Source organism: Phalacrocorax carbo, chromosome 7 (genome assembly GCF_963921805.1).
Source record: "Phalacrocorax carbo chromosome 7, bPhaCar2.1, whole genome shotgun sequence".
Taxonomy (NCBI): Eukaryota; Metazoa; Chordata; class Aves; order Suliformes; family Phalacrocoracidae; genus Phalacrocorax; species Phalacrocorax carbo.
Window position 1 is genome coordinate 11,831,854 of NC_087519.1, and position 16,761 is coordinate 11,848,614.

At 38.9% G+C, this 16,761-nt stretch overlaps 1 protein-coding gene across 1 annotated transcript; it reads right to left on the reverse strand.

The window, feature by feature from the left end:
- Positions 1–592: 592 nt before the first annotated feature.
- GATM (glycine amidinotransferase) lies at positions 593–15,532 on the reverse strand. Its single transcript, XM_064456321.1, has 9 exons — positions 15,390–15,532; positions 14,749–14,964; positions 9,037–9,232; positions 7,625–7,815; positions 6,177–6,314; positions 5,722–5,886; positions 3,797–3,860; positions 3,589–3,705; positions 593–1,647 (listed from the first exon to the last, which is right to left on the reverse strand). The coding sequence occupies exons 1-9, from the start codon at positions 15,456–15,458 to the stop codon at positions 1,535–1,537; spliced, it is 1,269 nt and encodes a 422-aa protein (XP_064312391.1). The 5' UTR covers positions 15,459–15,532; the 3' UTR covers positions 593–1,534.
- Positions 15,533–16,761: the final 1,229 nt, after the last annotated feature.

Here is a 16,761-nt window from a genome sequence, read left to right on the forward strand (position 1 = left end):
CAGCTGTCCAGCTCCATTTCAATATTGGAAAGCAAAGCTTGGTTACAGGAAGACACTATGAATTTCCGTTGGCTAAAGAGCTTGATTTTAAAGGGAAAAGAGGGACCATCTCTACATGGTCAAGTGGTGGAAGCTGTCTCGTTAGCTCTTCCAGTCTGGCATATCTTAAAGCATTCTAGATTGTTGACACATAACCTGCTTAGTCCGATGTAACACTGGGTAAAATATGACCATATGGCTTATAGTGTGATGCTAGTTTATATATGAGCATGTTATGCCTGACATCTGATTTGCAAGACCTTTTCTGTCAAGGTGCACTGTATTGTCTGACTTAGTAGATTCTTCCACACTCTGGTAAGAAACATCTATTAGTGTTACTTTCCCCACCAGTCATACTTCTGTGCAAAACAGAAGCAGAAACATACTATATGAACAACATAGTACACAGGTTTCCTGCATTATACAAGTGCCTAAGTTATTACATGCTTTACAGAAAAAAAGATCCATCTATATTTTGTATCTCCATCTGTATTATAAAAACATGTACCCAACCAGATGTATTGTGCTTACTTGTTTTCAGAAGGACAACAAATTGAGAATGCAAAAAACTTTATTAGCATAAAAGTACATATTCAGTAATCAATACTCAAATTCCTTCACAGCATTTGGCATGTTTGATACATCTTTCTGTATCTGCAACAGTTGGAGGAAGAAGGGGTTGTAAGATGTCAGAGGTTTAGGGTTGGAGGGGGATTGTTGGTGGGTTTTTTTTGTTTTGTGCCTTTTTTCTAAGTTATGTAAACAATTCACAGTGAAACCTGTACAAGCAGAATATTAGCTATCATTTGTACACTTAAGAGTTAAATAAAAATTAATTTCAGCACTACAAAAAGCAATATAAAAAAAGAACTCAGGTGTAAGACAAATGCATCAGAAGAAAATGTAGAAGGACATGGGAAACGTAAGTGAACACGTTTTAAAAGTTAGATCATACTGGAAATTCTCTGTAAATATCTGTATGGCTCAACATGAAAAACATTACAAAATTACTTAGTTCCATAAGAGATCTGCACAGTTGCATCTATTTTAACTTCATTAAACATGAATATATTAGAACAATAGACTGATTAAAAGGCATAAGAAAACTTTACTCAAGTTTAACATTTCAAGCTGCCTATTTGATAGAGTAACTAGACAGAGGTAGATGTCCAATATTAGTGGCCAAGCTATCTAGCAAGACCCTTTAGCTATCTTGTCAAGTTTTTACATTCAAAGCCAATGTGAAATGGCTTCACAGATGAAGGATGTCTTTCAAAAAGCCAGCCAGAAAACCTGTATTGCTGATGGGCGTAGTTTCAATTATACTGCTGAAAGCCAAGGGTATATAACAATAAATCATTTACGGGACGATTGTAAGGACATCGCTGATCAAGCACTAGAGCTCATGAAGTAATTTTAACAAAAGTGAAATTAATTTATTAATTTCCTATGCTTATTTTGGAAGCTGAGCCATTGCTGCCTATCTGGCTCGTAACTAGTCAAAATAAGACTGCAAGGTACCACGGCGGCGGATATCACATGTCCAGCAATGGAAACCACCTCCCAATGAATTGGCATGGCGAATATTCACTTTAATTGTAGAAATGCCTGCAAGAAACATACATCACACACTTCAAAATTAAAATATCAAATTCATGTGGTAAGCTTTGATCAGAACATTAGATAATGCTTTATCAGATCATATGCCTAGATGCAAGTACGGGAAGTATTTCTTACTCATTTGTTAAGAATTTCTTTTCCCAAATTCTAAGCAGAGAACAAGCTAGGAGCGTAGCTGGCTTGTTTATTCCAGCAATACCCTCAGGAACATATAGTGCCTGGAGCACAGCTGGTGTTTGATGTGTTATGATGTGCCGGTAATAAAAATTCCATTTTTGCAGTATGTGAATAATTAGTTGAAATTCTGCTACAATATATGACCAGGGCACATTTACATAAATCTGTGTGGGCATTTATGGTTCAGACACTAAATGTGCTCTTTCAAGTGCCTTTCAAGAAAAGCAGCATTCAAAGTAGAGAGCTCTGAGTCCCTCTTTCTCTGAAAGAGGCCATTACACTTACTACCTAGGAGAAGCCCCCTCCCACTTCTTTTCAGCTCTGATGTTTCAGCTGTGGCTCAGCTTATACAAAGTCCTGACAGATAGATGAGGATCAGAAGACTTTTCTGTTATGAAGTTTGCCTTTTTGCTTCTTCATACTTTCAGGAGCAGCTCAGTAGAATTTATCATCTAGGTCAGCAATAGTTTTGTTCCCAGTAGACCCATCCCAATCCTAGGAACTTACTGACTACGGGAGTTTATTTAGAACTTATACAGACTGTGAAGTTTAAGTGTGAAAGATATGTCATCATTAGCATTAATGGCATCATTTTAAAAGTACTTTCAAACATTTATAAATCCTTATCTCCTTGGTCACGCAGAGAATCAAAACCTAGGATTGAAAAGCCAAGTGACTCACATTTAAAAGCAGATTAAAGCATTAGATTGCATGATTCGCACCTGCAATAGGTCTCAGGTCTGAGAGAAACTTCAGTAAGTACACTCACATCCGTGGCACCAACCCTTCTTCTAAGTTCACAGTCACTATCTTCCACTTTTGGATCATTATCTCCTTCCCACCATTTTTTTCCCTTTAAAGGAGTCTTTTGCTATTGGGGAGTATTATCTTTTACTCTGCATTACAATGATCCCTCACTTCCCTTGACTTCTCATCTACCTACCAGTCTCCTTTCTACGCTGTCAACTTTTGCATCACCATGTACTTATCTTGCATCATTAGTCAGCTGGCTGTAGCACCAACCAATCTGGCTGCCCTCCTCCTAACCGACTAGGAGCCACAAGTAGATCTATCTACATCCTTCCCTCCTGGTGTGATGGAATCTGTTGGATTAACTGTATGAGTTCAGATTTTTAAGTCTATATTATTTGTCCTTGGAGTTAGCTGTGCATAAGATGACTTTCAGATTTTATATTCAGTCACAGTTCTCCTGCTCCTGCATATCTAAAGGAATTCTACCTTATCAAGACGTTACATCTCACAGGACTGAGATTCTCCATAAATGAGCAGAAATACCTGGGTTAAGTGCTCTTGATTTGATAGTTTAAAATACAATGAGTTTGAAACTAGAAAAATCTGAAAGCATTTTGGCAATGAGGGATAGCCAGCTCTACATCACTTAGCACACTCAACCTCTCCAAGACAGATTTTGACCTCCAAACTGAGCAGACAGTTTTACATAAAAAAAAAGCAGCTCATTCAAAAGCATGCTAGCAATAACTTTAATTGCTACTCAGGCCTTTATTTGCTGCAAGCTGTAGGGGGCACAAGATGTAAGAACCCCATATTCATATGACTGAAATATTCAGGAGAGAAATCACTGAATGATTCTTACTTGCTAATCCAATTGTTTGAGTACCTTTACCAGTGCTGGCTGCTTTGACTACTTTAAGTGAAACCTCCATTCACCCTGATGTGTATAGCTGGTATCAAGATAATTTTAAGTATATGTTGAAATGTGTTAGGACATACCCAGATTTTCAAACATCTTCTGAATTGATGTCTCATTGGCATCCACCATCACACGTTTCTCATCCAGCATTAGGACATTCATGGAGAGCCATTTAGAAGACATCCACAGTGGGTGATCTAAACACATGAGAATGAACCTTCTACTATACCAATGTTGCCCCATGTAAGAATACTCTTGGAATTCTTAAAAAAGAAAGAGTGAGTATACCATCTGGGATGAGTGGCACTGGCGGGTGAATCACGGTCCAGCCTGCTTTCTTGAAGAGCTCGATCTGAAAGAGCAATTTAATGATATTCTAAACAGGGTTCCTAAAGTATTAGGTTCTCCAACCTACACATTTTATCAGGCTATTTCAATATATATGACATTCCCTTCCCTCCATTCACTACTCTTGCCCTCATCCAAGTTCCATCTACAAACCCAGTTTTCATACAAGCATTTTTTGAAAGCCTTTTCAAATTTGCGTACCACTAGCATTTCTTTCTACTGCTTTTATATATACTAAGATATATTAAAGACAAGAGGTAACATGCAGTTTAGAGCCTGTGCAGTAAAGATATTAGTAACAGTGCAAAAGTATTAAATTCTTTATCTTTGGTATTATTTCTTCCTATATGACTGCAAAAGCCATTGATATGAAATACACTGCCATTTATAGAAACAAAACCACCAAAAACACCACATAAAATGTTTCTTATGAAGCATGATGCAAACGTAATAATATGCAGTTTATTTAACAAAGGGAACAAAATAAAAGCATCCTAGGGAATAATTTGTGCCTCAGAATCACACAATTAAGTTTAAAATAAATTTGGATACAGAGAACTGACTTTTCAAATTGAATACTTGGAAGAGCTCTTTTTTCAAGTGTTACCACGAGGTGGAGCTCCGATCCTGAAAACTCAATAACCAGCCTGGCCTGCCAGGATTTTAAAGAAAAGCCCCCCTTCACCCACAACATCCCGTACATTTCCTGGTCATCCAGAACTGCCAAATCAGTTTTTATGAAAGAAAGCTGCATCTGTCTTTTTATCTACACAGACAGCAGTTTTCCATGAAAACAGTCCCAGCACATGGGTTTAAACGCAAGACCAAGACCCTCCTCTTGCAAGCAAGATTATGAAAAACGGGGAAGGAAAAGGAGAGGAAAAGACTACATATATTTTTTAAAAAAATATATATGCATAATGGATAGTACAAAGGCAGTAATTCAATGGGATTATTTGCATTGAAGCCAATTGCTGCAAAGAGACTAATATTCCTTCTAAGAGCTATGCTGTGCACGTGGTTCCATCATCTCTGCCGCATATAGGTCTATCTCACTGATTAAGTTACCAGCTCAGTTATTCCCATGCAGTTGTACAGCTCCCAAAGTCACGGGGATCCTCACAAAAATCCTCAAACACTGAAAGTACAGGTAACATGCCTGTGAAAGTGATGAACTCTTACTCTCTGGAGGGCTTTCTGCTCCAGTTGCACTGTTTAGCAATATTAGCTTTTTCTCAGAGTGAGGTAGTAGGCTTTACCTACTGAACAATGTTTCCCCTCCTTCCTACTCTTCAAAAAGTATTTTTCACACAGTTATTCAGAGCTGACTACCTAAGCAATTAACAGCCTCCTGCTATTGGTATGGTTAACAATACCAAAGGAGAGGTGTCCACAATAAGAATAAAAAAGGGAATTACTCATCTGAACAGCAGAAAACCCTCAATTTCTCCTTGGATACAATTAGTATACTTAAGTAGTTGAAGTGTTCAGAGAAGTAGTATATCCTATGTACTTGCTTTGATGCTACATTATTACAAAACAGATCACTTCCATCACATTTAAACAATGCACATAGGAAGAAACACACAACTCATCTGCCTAGTCTCACAATGAGAAAGCACGAAGAGCAGTAGCAGAAAACTGAGGGATAACACCGTCATTGTACTGCCAACAAAGTTCTAGAGTCAAGGTGCAAATATATCTATAAGTTCCTGAACAGCTGCCTGAGTGCTATTTAAATTCAATAATTTAATATGATTCAAGCGCATACAAAAAACTTGTGGATTAGCAATTATCCAGCAGGGACCTAATCCAGTTGAGTAATTTTTAAACACAAAACACCCTCTCTTCTGCTACACTCTTACCTGATGGCAGGGACGGTCTGGGTTAGAAAGCACAAGATCAGGTCCAATGATATTAAAAGTGGCATCAATGTGCATAGGGTTAGGATCCTTAAAGGATATTATATGCACTCTATAGTCTGGTGCAAGATGTCGCCTCATCCATTCAATGCCCATGTAATTTGTAACCTGAAAACAGGACAAAATAAGTTACACTAGGCTGGAATATAAACTGCATCCAAGCTTAGTTTATCTAAGGTTTTATTTAAATTTTTAAAGCCACAATAATAGAAGTTTGTGCCTCTAGCTAGCCTTTTAGCTGTAAGACACTCTTATCCTGTATATCAGATATTCTACGAAAAGCAGCTTCTTTTGTCAGCACTATGATCTTAATGCTGTTCAGGAATTTAAAAAGACATAAATACAAGTAACAATCATTAAGATAGATACCAAAGCTGTTGGAAGAAACCTTTGTTTACCTGGCTCCTTTGTACAAAGATATCTCTGCCAGCTCTAATGAAGTCAGCAGCATCAAAGCATGGTTCAAATTCAGTAGTTACAAATTTCCCCTGAGCAGCCAGTTTATGCCTGTCTTCAACAGAGCAGATTGGATAATCCTAGTTATAGAAAAACAAATATCCACCTTAGGCTGGAGTTGATAAGGCAAAGTCTTCAAACTATTTGCTACTGAAGAGTATTTTGAAATTAAGAAAATATGTTTATATTGATAGCTAGTCTGTTCCTTGGAAGTGGTTTGGTTTACTTGTTACTAGAATAAAAAAGAAAGCATAAATGTGGAAGGTTGAGTAAAAGGTTTTAAGTACATTCAAGAATAGATGATAAAAGGTAATAGTTATACAAAGGAGTTAATTGCTCTTGAGAGCCACTGCCTCCCTAATATTCTGGCTTTTGGATCAAAAGTATTCATTACCAGTGGAGTTTAACTATGAGTCCAACAAATCACTGCAGTGACAGAAATGCTGGTATGCAAGCTTTTTCTGAACAAAGGTGGACTCCCTACTTTTCTCTCAGTTTAGAATTGAGAAGTACTTCAAGCTAGAAGGTAGATATTCAGGAATTTAAATAGATTTTAGAATGAAATAATGCAATTAAGAACAAATGAGGTACTAAAAAGCAACACACAAAAACTACTAGATAAGTAAGCATGCTTTACAACAGGGTCTGGAAGTTTTCCAATACTGACAGGTTACTCTAAGGTAATTTTGTTTAATAAAGTCTTCTTTGCATCATTTATAAGATGTCACTTTTCCCAGAAAGTAATAATCATTTCACATCCAGTTTTACTGCACTTATTGTAGATGCTCTTACCAAGGACCTAATGCATTTGAAGGCCTATAGGAAAACTACTGAAATTGTCCGAGCCAAAATTATAACAAAAGAAAAAAAAAACCAGTATTAACTTAATTATTTGGAAGGCAAACACTCACAGTTTAGATCTTCCACTACTACTTTTATATAACTTTCGAAACACTAATCATCATGCAGAACAAGGATTATGAGGTTTTTTTCTGTGACAAAACAGATATTCCTTCCCACTTTCCTGATATGCTCAGGACATATGGACATTCTCAGGGAATATAAATTCTTTAAGGTAATCTTTGTGATGTCTTTCTAGCATTCCTTCCTCTTCAGTAATGCTAAGTTACAGCCAGTAATCAAAACAATTCAAGCAGACTTGAATTCAATAGGGACAACTTCCTGTTTCTTATTTCCTAATTGCACACACTCAGTTTCACCTAGAAAGGCTACAGAATATTTGCATACATCAGAGAAACCACAAATTTCCAGAGTTGTTTTGTTCCCCCCATCCCACCCCAGTTTTTTGAGACATAGATATCAGGTTGAAACTGTCAACAAAATTCTTTATAACCAGAACCGAAGTTCTGAAGCAAAATGAGAGCAATACCTGATCATAGAGTTCATCTGCCATTGTAGGTTTGGGGGCAGTTGTCCACTTAGCACCACGGTTGAAATAATCTTTGATTATTTGTCTATACGCTCTGTACTCAAAGAACCGAGCACGCCAAGCCATAGGTGCTTCAATAATTTCATTTCCCACCACCAACAGAATGTCTCTTGGCATGGCAGCATACATACCTGAAAGGAAAAAGGCCATTAACCTATGAGACAAATATGCTTTTCTCAGCTCTTTCAGCTTATTCACTTTTCACCTTCCTTTTTACCATTACTTCTATCCAAAAGACTGGCAAAAAGCATATTTACAAAGTCAGGAAACCAGCTCATAGTCCTTATATTCTTCAGCAAATTTTCAAAGTGACTTTTTTTTGTTCAAAATACATGCAACATTTTGCTACAAAGCCTCACTCATAACAAGTTCACAGCTAGATGAGAGACATCCACAATCTATGAGCCTCCACGTCATAATTTGATTAATGGACATTAACTAGATAAATCCTTATGAATAACTCAGATTACTTCAAATAGTGATAACAGGTAGCAAGTTTTCCAGGTGAACCTCATTTCTTTATATGCCATCCTTTTAAAAAGTAATAGTGCAGAAGAGGAATTTGGTAGAACACAGAACTAGTACAGGAAGCAGCCCCGTTACACTTTTCATTATCATTACCTGTTCCCTAATGATTTTGAAATCCACTAGAACAACTCAATAACACATTTGACATGAAAGGAGCCTGGAGACTATGCTTGATGCAAAGCTGAGTGTGAGCCAGTGTGCTCTCAGTGCAAATAACCAAAGCCACATAGTGCTATACAAGGAGGAATGTGGCCAGTAGGTAAAGAGACATTCAAATTTCCTTGACACTAGTGAGGATCCTCCTGGAAAACTGTTTCTAGTTTTGGCCTCCATAGTTTAAGATGGACCCAACTCTAGGGTCCAACAAAGGGCTATCAAGACAGGGGAGCCTTACAGCACGTGACCTGGGAGGAGAAGGGAAGAAACCTCAGCTTATTTCATGTGGCAAGTAGGGGACAAAGCAGTAACAGCCTACAGCTACTTTCTGAGCCATTAAACATGACAGATGAATGCTTCTTGGTAGTGGCAGTGACAACATAGCAAGGGAATCTGGCAACAGGTGCTGCTGTCGGAATTTCAGGTTAGGTATTAGGAAAACATCTTTCACTAGGAAGTCCATGCAGCACTGAAACAGATCAGCAAACCAGGTGGCAGAATCTCCATCCCTGGAGATTTTCCAAATTATAGCTACACAAAGCTGTTACTGACCTCATCTAGCACTGGCAATAATCCTGCTCCATGCAAGGAGGTAGGTTATATGACATCCAAAATGTCTCAGACAAGAGCTAAACAGACCAGGCCTTCCACAACAGAAGAACATTTACCTGTAGACTGAAAATCAGGTGTTTTATACTTCACAGACCAGTCAATTGGATCAGGCCTCTTGACAACTACACCTTCTTTTCTCAAAATATTGCACATCTCTTCAATTTCAGCAATCGCTTTTTTTAAATGGTCTTTGGGGAAGCTCTGGCCTCCATATTTCTGATAAAATCCCCAATACTTTTCGTATGTGTTGGCCTAAAACAAAAGGACAGGTAAGTTACAAAGAATAAGCATCAGTTATTTTAGTAGAGTGAAATAGATGCATAAGACAATTCTTAATGGTCAAAGTTTCTCCTCCTTCTTTCACTGACCTCCCATTGCTTTGTGTTATGACTGTAGCATGTTGTAGTGTGCCTTATATTTGAATCTGTAATGTTTTGAACAGTTGCTAAGAATTGTTAATGTCCTGCTGATTCTTCTAAAATAAAGGTGGAGGGGGGGAGGAAAAAAAAAAAAAAGTGAGAAGCTTCAATACTTCAGATAATGCTCAATTATTCCTGGTTGAGAACCCCTGTCCTGGTAGCACTCTGCTGCCTTTCAAGGCTTCACTCAGATGTTTTATGATATGCATGTGTCCAATCATTAAACTTACATAAGTGGAGGTGTTAGACTAGTTGTGAATGGCTGGTGTCTTCACAAACACTTACATACAGTAACAAAGTTAAGTTTCAGCTGTACGTGCTAAGCAGATAGCTTCAGTACTGCTGATGGACTGTACATGTGGCATGATGCCCAAGAAAAAAAAGTCCTCTAAGGAAAAGCAGGAAAAAAAGAAGGGAAAGTCATTCTGGAATGTGGAGAAGTACACATTTCATTCCCACCTGCAAGTTTAGTTTGACTTTTAGACGTGATTGTCAGGATATTTCCTTTCCTCATATTCTTGGATATATATGGATCAGTAGCTTATATTACTTGTTTCTACTGATGGAAATACTATTATAAATAACGTAATAAATATTTCTAGAATTCTCTTCCCCTCTTTAGCCATAGCCCCACAGAAAGTCTCTTTATTTATCAAATCACAGATGAAAACCAAGAGACTACATTACATTTCAGATAGTATTTAGTGGCTAGTATTGCAAAGTGCCCATGAAAAATTTGGTCCTTATTACACTAGACCTGTACAAACACACCAAACCCTCTAACTCTGCTATTTAATAAGGCTAGCAGACATGTTTTTAAATGAAAACAACTTTGAGCTCATCTCCAAAATGCATACATCTGTAGTCACCTTGTTAAAACCTCACCACTGTCACAGTGGTGACATCAGGAATTCTAAAGCCATCCCAAGTACAGGTAACATGCCTTGCTGGCTAGAAGGGGCCATACTTCAGGTACAGCAGCAGTCTAGAAAATGAAAGAGATACTAAATTCACCTGTCAGAGCTGAATCAAAACAAGTACAACATTTACAGGCCTAAATCCTCTGCTCCTGAAATCATATGATAGTTTTTAATTAGAGAAGACTAATTCAGAATAATGTCCTAGTTCTCATGGTTAAGAAAATCCAGCTATATAATCAAAACAAATTATGCTGCTTCAGTTCAGTGTATCTTTGAAAGTACTTTGTTCAGATTTATTAGCTGTGAAACCAGTGGTTTTTATGGTTCTTTGCTAACACTAATATGACAGAGGAACAAGTGCATATGGAGCCCTTCTGGAATGATAGCAGAAGGGGTCAGGAACAGGTGAGCCAGTGGTCAGGCCTTCCTCCTACCAAACAGTCCTGCTTATTCAGGCAACGTGAGTGACAGCAATGGGATGCAGGAGAACCTGCCCTCCCAAATGTGAGGTTACCTCCTCATGCTGCAGTCCCAACTACCTTCCAGAAAACAATGTTCTGGACAAAAAAAAAAAAATGCAATGATGTTCCTTTTGTGCTAGTACCATCAGTGAGCCCTGAGCAGGCCAGGCCATTCATCTGAAGGCACACCTGATCTCCTTCAACAATCCAGGCTGTCCACTGTATTCTCTACTATTTCAGGATTTTTGCCCTCATGCTAGAGAGGTAAGACAGAAGGAAGAGAAAATTCAACCTTTTAGACATCCTTAACATTTATATCAAAGGGCCCAGGCAAAGATCACAGCATAGCCATCCTGCTCCTCCAGTACTGAAGGTTCTTCCCATCCTTCCTGAAGGAATTTATTCTTTTTCTCTGAGCAAGACCTTGGGTAATTTGATCACCTCAGACTTGCCAGCTGTTCAGAAGTCACATGCAGATCATATGAAGTGCCTAGCATTCCTATGGAAACCTTCTTCTGCTAATGAGACAAACTCGTCCTAAGGAGTAAAGCTAGTTATTTTCAGGGCCACCCACAATGTATTTGAACATCATTAATTCCTAAGAGGTGAGGCTCCCCTCTTCACCAGGTGTCCTCTGGTACTGCTCTTTTTCAAACATGAGAAATTACACCTGTGTTGCACTAACATGGCATAACCTTAAAGTTAAGACAGGGTTGACACCATAACACCACTCATATTCCCTACCCTCTGAATAACTGGTAAAAGGGTCTATGACTGGGACATGTATTTCATACCAATTCAGGGTTGAGATTTCAGGCCCCTTTGATCACATAGATACAACTCATTTCAGACTATGTTCAAAAAGTACCATGGCCAGGACACAGAAAAGAGCTTTAAATAATCTCCTCAATGCACCTTATAACCTACTGTCTGAGAGTACCTGAGAACCCATAGCAGCATTTAAGAAAAACCCTTTTCAGAAATAAATTTAAGAGTGTGCTGTAAGAAAAAGATGGTCTTTAAGAAACAGAAAAATTACCCCCTATAGTTACTATATATTTTAACACTTGTTGTGGAAAATAATTAACTGTCAACGTTAACACTCTCAAGATGTACCTTAAAGCTAGTATTGACAGTTATTAAATTTAGAACATTGAAACATAAATTCAGATCAAAATGCATTTTGCCTAATTCAGTAGTAAACATCCCCCTCCCAGCTTCTCATTCAAGATATAATATGTGGTAATAATACTTCTTTACCACAAATGCATTATTATTCACAAAATATACTGAAAAACAGAGCACAAAGCTATAAAGCTCAACTGTTTGACCAAGTGCCAACTGCTTCAGAAGAATACATCTGAACTGTGAGATTTTTGACCAAAGTGCCAATTCAAAAAAGTACATTTTCCTAATTAATGTAGCTGTTAGCCTCCTAGTTAGGATTTCTCATGTTTCCCGATAGTGTATGTACCTCTACATAACCTATACAGCCCATTTCAAGCTCCCAAAAGGATATGTAACAAAATGTCAGCTCATTAATATTAATCAGATATGTAGGGCTTCCTATTCAATTCATTCCTTCCTCCTCCTTATACCAAGCACATCATTCCTACATCACAGCAAAAAGATTTGCATATATCGAAACCACGCCTCAAAGTATCAGAAAGTGCTGAATCCAGCCATACTTCCAGCACTTAATATTTTGTAAACAAACATCCATACAATCTTAAAACACAGCTTAGAAGTACCTCAAAGCAAGTATTCACCAAAACTGTTGTACTTTGAGATGTGGGGGTTTTTTTAAAGCATCTCAGGTCCACAGCCTCAATTTTTTGTTGCACAACTCAAATTCATTAGCTTTAAACTGCAGTTTTTATAACCAATGATCCTCATTCATACTTGGCTGATGGCATGTGATACACATCAACTCTTAAGTAGCAATACTTAAAGGGACAGCAGCAGGGATTTCTGGCTGTTGTATGACACTGGAGCAACACACACACACCCCCTTTACATTTCAGCCTCATAGCAGAGATCTGAACAATAAGTGAATCTATTATTATCTTTCAGTATTGGCAAGGTAGGATTTGGACTACTGTTTAGATTATTCAGCGTCACTCCCAGGTAAAGCTACTGTTGCAGTTTCTACCGCATAATTTAAGCAAAAGCAGAGAAAACTAGAGGAAACTGCAACTCAGCTGATATGTTCTATTACTACTACCTGTTGTGGTCAATGTATTATTTAGACTTGGCAGTTTACATAAAGCAAAGCTAAAGCTTGCTTTAACCCTGAGATGTAAGTATTTGAATTGCAGAGGTGATCCTATACTTTGACATTCCTCATTGAGCTTCTGATATTGCATGTAACAGAAAGTGAAGTTCTGACTTCATTTGATTAGTTATGGCTTAATAGGCACTAGAACCAGTCTAGCTGTATAGCATGTCACACTTCAAGTTGGACATTTGAAAGAGTATTTTTTCTGACATTAAAGCAAGCCCTTGACCACTGCTTGAGAACAGAATTTTGCCTCATTTAATGTTACAAAGAAACAAAGTTAAGTTCTTCCCCCCCCTTACTCTTCCTCTACATTCATTATGGCAGTTTTAAGTACATAAATGCACATGCATACACTCGTATATTAGAAATACCAATCATAATTAGCTTTTTCTGAAGCTGCTAGAATATCTGGAGTGTCTGAAACAGGATTCCAGAGCTTGGTAACTGAGCTTCAGCTTTCAAGGAGTAAATACAAGTCATAATGAAGTCAGTGGCAAAGTTTTCATTGCACTCGCTGGGGCCAAGATACCGTCTCAAATGTCCCAATATAATTCAAATGATTTCTATCTGGGGACTAGGACCACCACACTGCAGTAATTCATTCACACTCCTCCAAACAGTTTTGCCCAGAACCACAGCACAGATCCTAAAGAAAAATATACAAATGTTAAAGCGGCTGGGGGAAAAGTAGCCTTCTCCACAAGTATATCCTAAACTTCCTTTAAACTACCATTTACAACACTTTAAACATATTTTCAGTATCTTTGTTTGACATTCCTTCAATGTCAGACCAAAAGAATTCCTGTTCTTTTTTTAACTCTGAGGTCTTCTCATCAACTTTGTCAAGATATCCTTTAAAATTTTACTAAGGTCTCTTTAGCAGAAGTAGTGTCCCAGCTCCTTTTGCTGTAATAGCCACAGATTACGTGCTGCCTTGGAGGCAATACCATACTGTGACACTGGAAGAGAACAATTCAAGATCATCCCCACAAATGCAGGTAACAAAACATACTTAGCAACTTTAAAGTCCAGGTAAAGTACACAGTAAAAATCTGGAGCAAGACTGTTGTTTGAGTGTTCCTGTTCTAAACCACATTTCAGAGAACAAAGAAATGTGAATTTATTTAGGTTGCTGTTGTAGTTTTAGGCACAGAAAAACTCTGAAAAACAGGAGTACATATTTCCTTACAATACTTACTGTAGCACGTACCAGTTCCAGTGAGCTATTTAACAGCCATTTAAACAGAATGGTCCTGCTTGTCTACAGCTACGGAACTCAATCTTTCTCAGACTATTAAGTAGAAAACTACACTTTCTTTTCAAGTAGTAACCCAACTTAGTTTTGAGCCCAATGAAACTTTCATCAGTCCTACCAACTATCTCAAATGCTCAAGTGTGTCCTTTGATAGCATCAGGGCTGTATTAGTAGCGCAGATTGTACATGTTAGAGATTCTCTCTACTACTGACTTATGTTAAAACAGCTAATTCAACTGAAAGTGGGAAGAAAAAACATATCCCCCACCAACATAGCTACGCTGTAAAATTTCACAGATGTAAACAACTACTCTGAAAGAAAAATCCTCAAGAGTAAACACCACACATTGTGCACTGTAAAGCTTAAGCAAATTGTATATATAAAACCTGCATTATTTCATATTCAAGATTGGGGTTTTTTTAATTGTTTACCTTAACCTCCACAGAAAAAGGTGGGACACAAGCATTTTCAGCTCTTCCCACAATGACCTCTTCCAGTGGGTCCCATTCATTGTATGAGCAAACAGGACAGTCCTTAGGCACAGGGCTAGTAGCCTTGTCAGCAGCAGCACAGGAGTTCTGGGAAGCTGTAGCTGCCTGGGTGCTCCAGAAAGATCGCTGCACCCATCCTGTAAAGCCTCTTCCGAGCTTAAAATAAAAAATAAGAATGAAAATTATGTTTCCCTTACAAAAGGCAAAAAGCAATGGCTCATTCCACCCGTGCTTTACACTAATCCCAAAGCAATGTACATGATTTGGAGCATTAACAGAAACACATTGTTTGTTACAGCCATTCTAATTTATTTACAACCTACAAGATGCTTAAAGGACAATCCGCCGTTTAAAATACACTCAGTTTAGGAGAACAACGACATAGGAGCACAGCGTTGGCAGCGGCGGATGGAGCCACCGAACTCCGTGCTGCTGAACTGGGAGGGTGTCAGCCAAAGCAGCCTGTAGCCGTCCCGTGCCCGCTCACCACCGCTCGGAGAAAACCCGTACGCCTGCACCCGCCGGCGCATCCTCAACCCCAGCCCCTCCGAGCCCGGCGGCGGATCTGCCTTGGCACCAACCCGCGAGCCGAGGTAATGCGCCGCTTCAGCTCCCCGGCTCCCCCCGCGCAAGCACCGCACTCGCAGCATCTCTGCTGGCAGGACAGCACAGGACGGGACAGCTCTGCACCGCCTGCCCCCAGCGGCAGTGCCACAGCGCCCCGCGCCCGGCCCGCCGCCTTTATAGCGGCCCGCCACGCCCCCGGCCCCGCCTGCCCGGGCACGGCTGCTGCCGGGCGGCGGCGGGGCCCCGGTGGGGCTACGGCGGGACGGGCCCGCCCGGTGGCGCGGCGCGGCGCCCCCGCCCTCACGGTCCAGGGATCGATCGGCGGCGCCGGCAGCCGGGGTGAAAGGGCTAGTCGCCGGAGCTGCCGGACACACATTTGTGGGATTTCGTTCCCACAAATGGCTCTTCAGCAACGACTCGACCGTGAAGGTTTCCAGTCAGGTTTAAAATTCGTCTCTAAAAAGTGGACTGAAGTGCATCATTCTGTTGTTTTTACTCATCAGATATGCATGTTCTTCATTAAACCTGTAGGAGACATAAGAAATTCACTTTTACGAAGAATTCCAATAATTCATGTTAAGAATTCAGATTTTTAGAATACAATGTAAAGATTTTGGGATTCACCTAAAAATATTTTCATTCTTTAATTACTGAATATATCAAGAATATCCCAAATTCTTTAATTGCTGAATATTTCAAGAATATCCCAAACACTTTTAATTTCAAATTCTGGCTTGTCAAAATGCACATTGTGATATGATGAAAAGTAATCTTAAAATGAAAACATAAACCAATTAGCTCCTAGTAGGCCTATTCTTATTTTCCTCTGCAAAATCTCTGCATGATTACATCAATAGAAGTATCTTCAAAAATGCTTCTATCTCAACAGAACTGCAGTCTGTGAGAAATGTATTTGCTACCACCTCTTCTCATATTTAGCATGTCTCCCTTAGCCTGATACATTGTTCTGCAGTGTTCTCAATTTTGCATATATGTTCACTTTTAAATAATTTTATTTTGCCTTACAAAAGTAACAACCACATATAGAAAAAATTAGTTTTGCCTGAGTTACTCTGTTTAAAGTTGTAAACACCTGCATCTTTCCTTCACCCTTACTATTTTTGGTTCTGCCTTTACCACCCATGTACTGCCTAGCATTTCTTCAGCCTTGTTCAATGCTCCTTCAGGCTTATGCTTCATTACCCAGAGCTAGTACAGTGGGCATGCCTGTGAACAGACATGACATTTAACATTACTTCTACATGTAAAATCACACGTAGTGCTAGTGAACTCAGCAGACATCTCTATAGGAGGAAACAGGTAAACATCACTAGCATTAACATATATTAAAACATAAGCTACAGTCTTAGAATACAGCAGATCAGC

Coding starts and splice junctions, on each gene's coding strand:
- GATM (XM_064456321.1), bottom strand. CDS start 15,458: ATGCTGCGAGTGCGGTGCTTGCGCGGGGGGAGCCGGGGAGCTGAAGCG. Junction 7,816..9,036: donor ACCTGATTTTCAGTCTACAG/GTAAATGTTCTT, acceptor TTTTCCTTTCAG/GTATGTATGCTGCCATGCCA. Junction 5,887..6,176: donor TCTTTGTACAAAGGAGCCAG/GTAAACAAAGGT, acceptor TCCTGTTTTCAG/GTTACAAATTACATGGGCAT.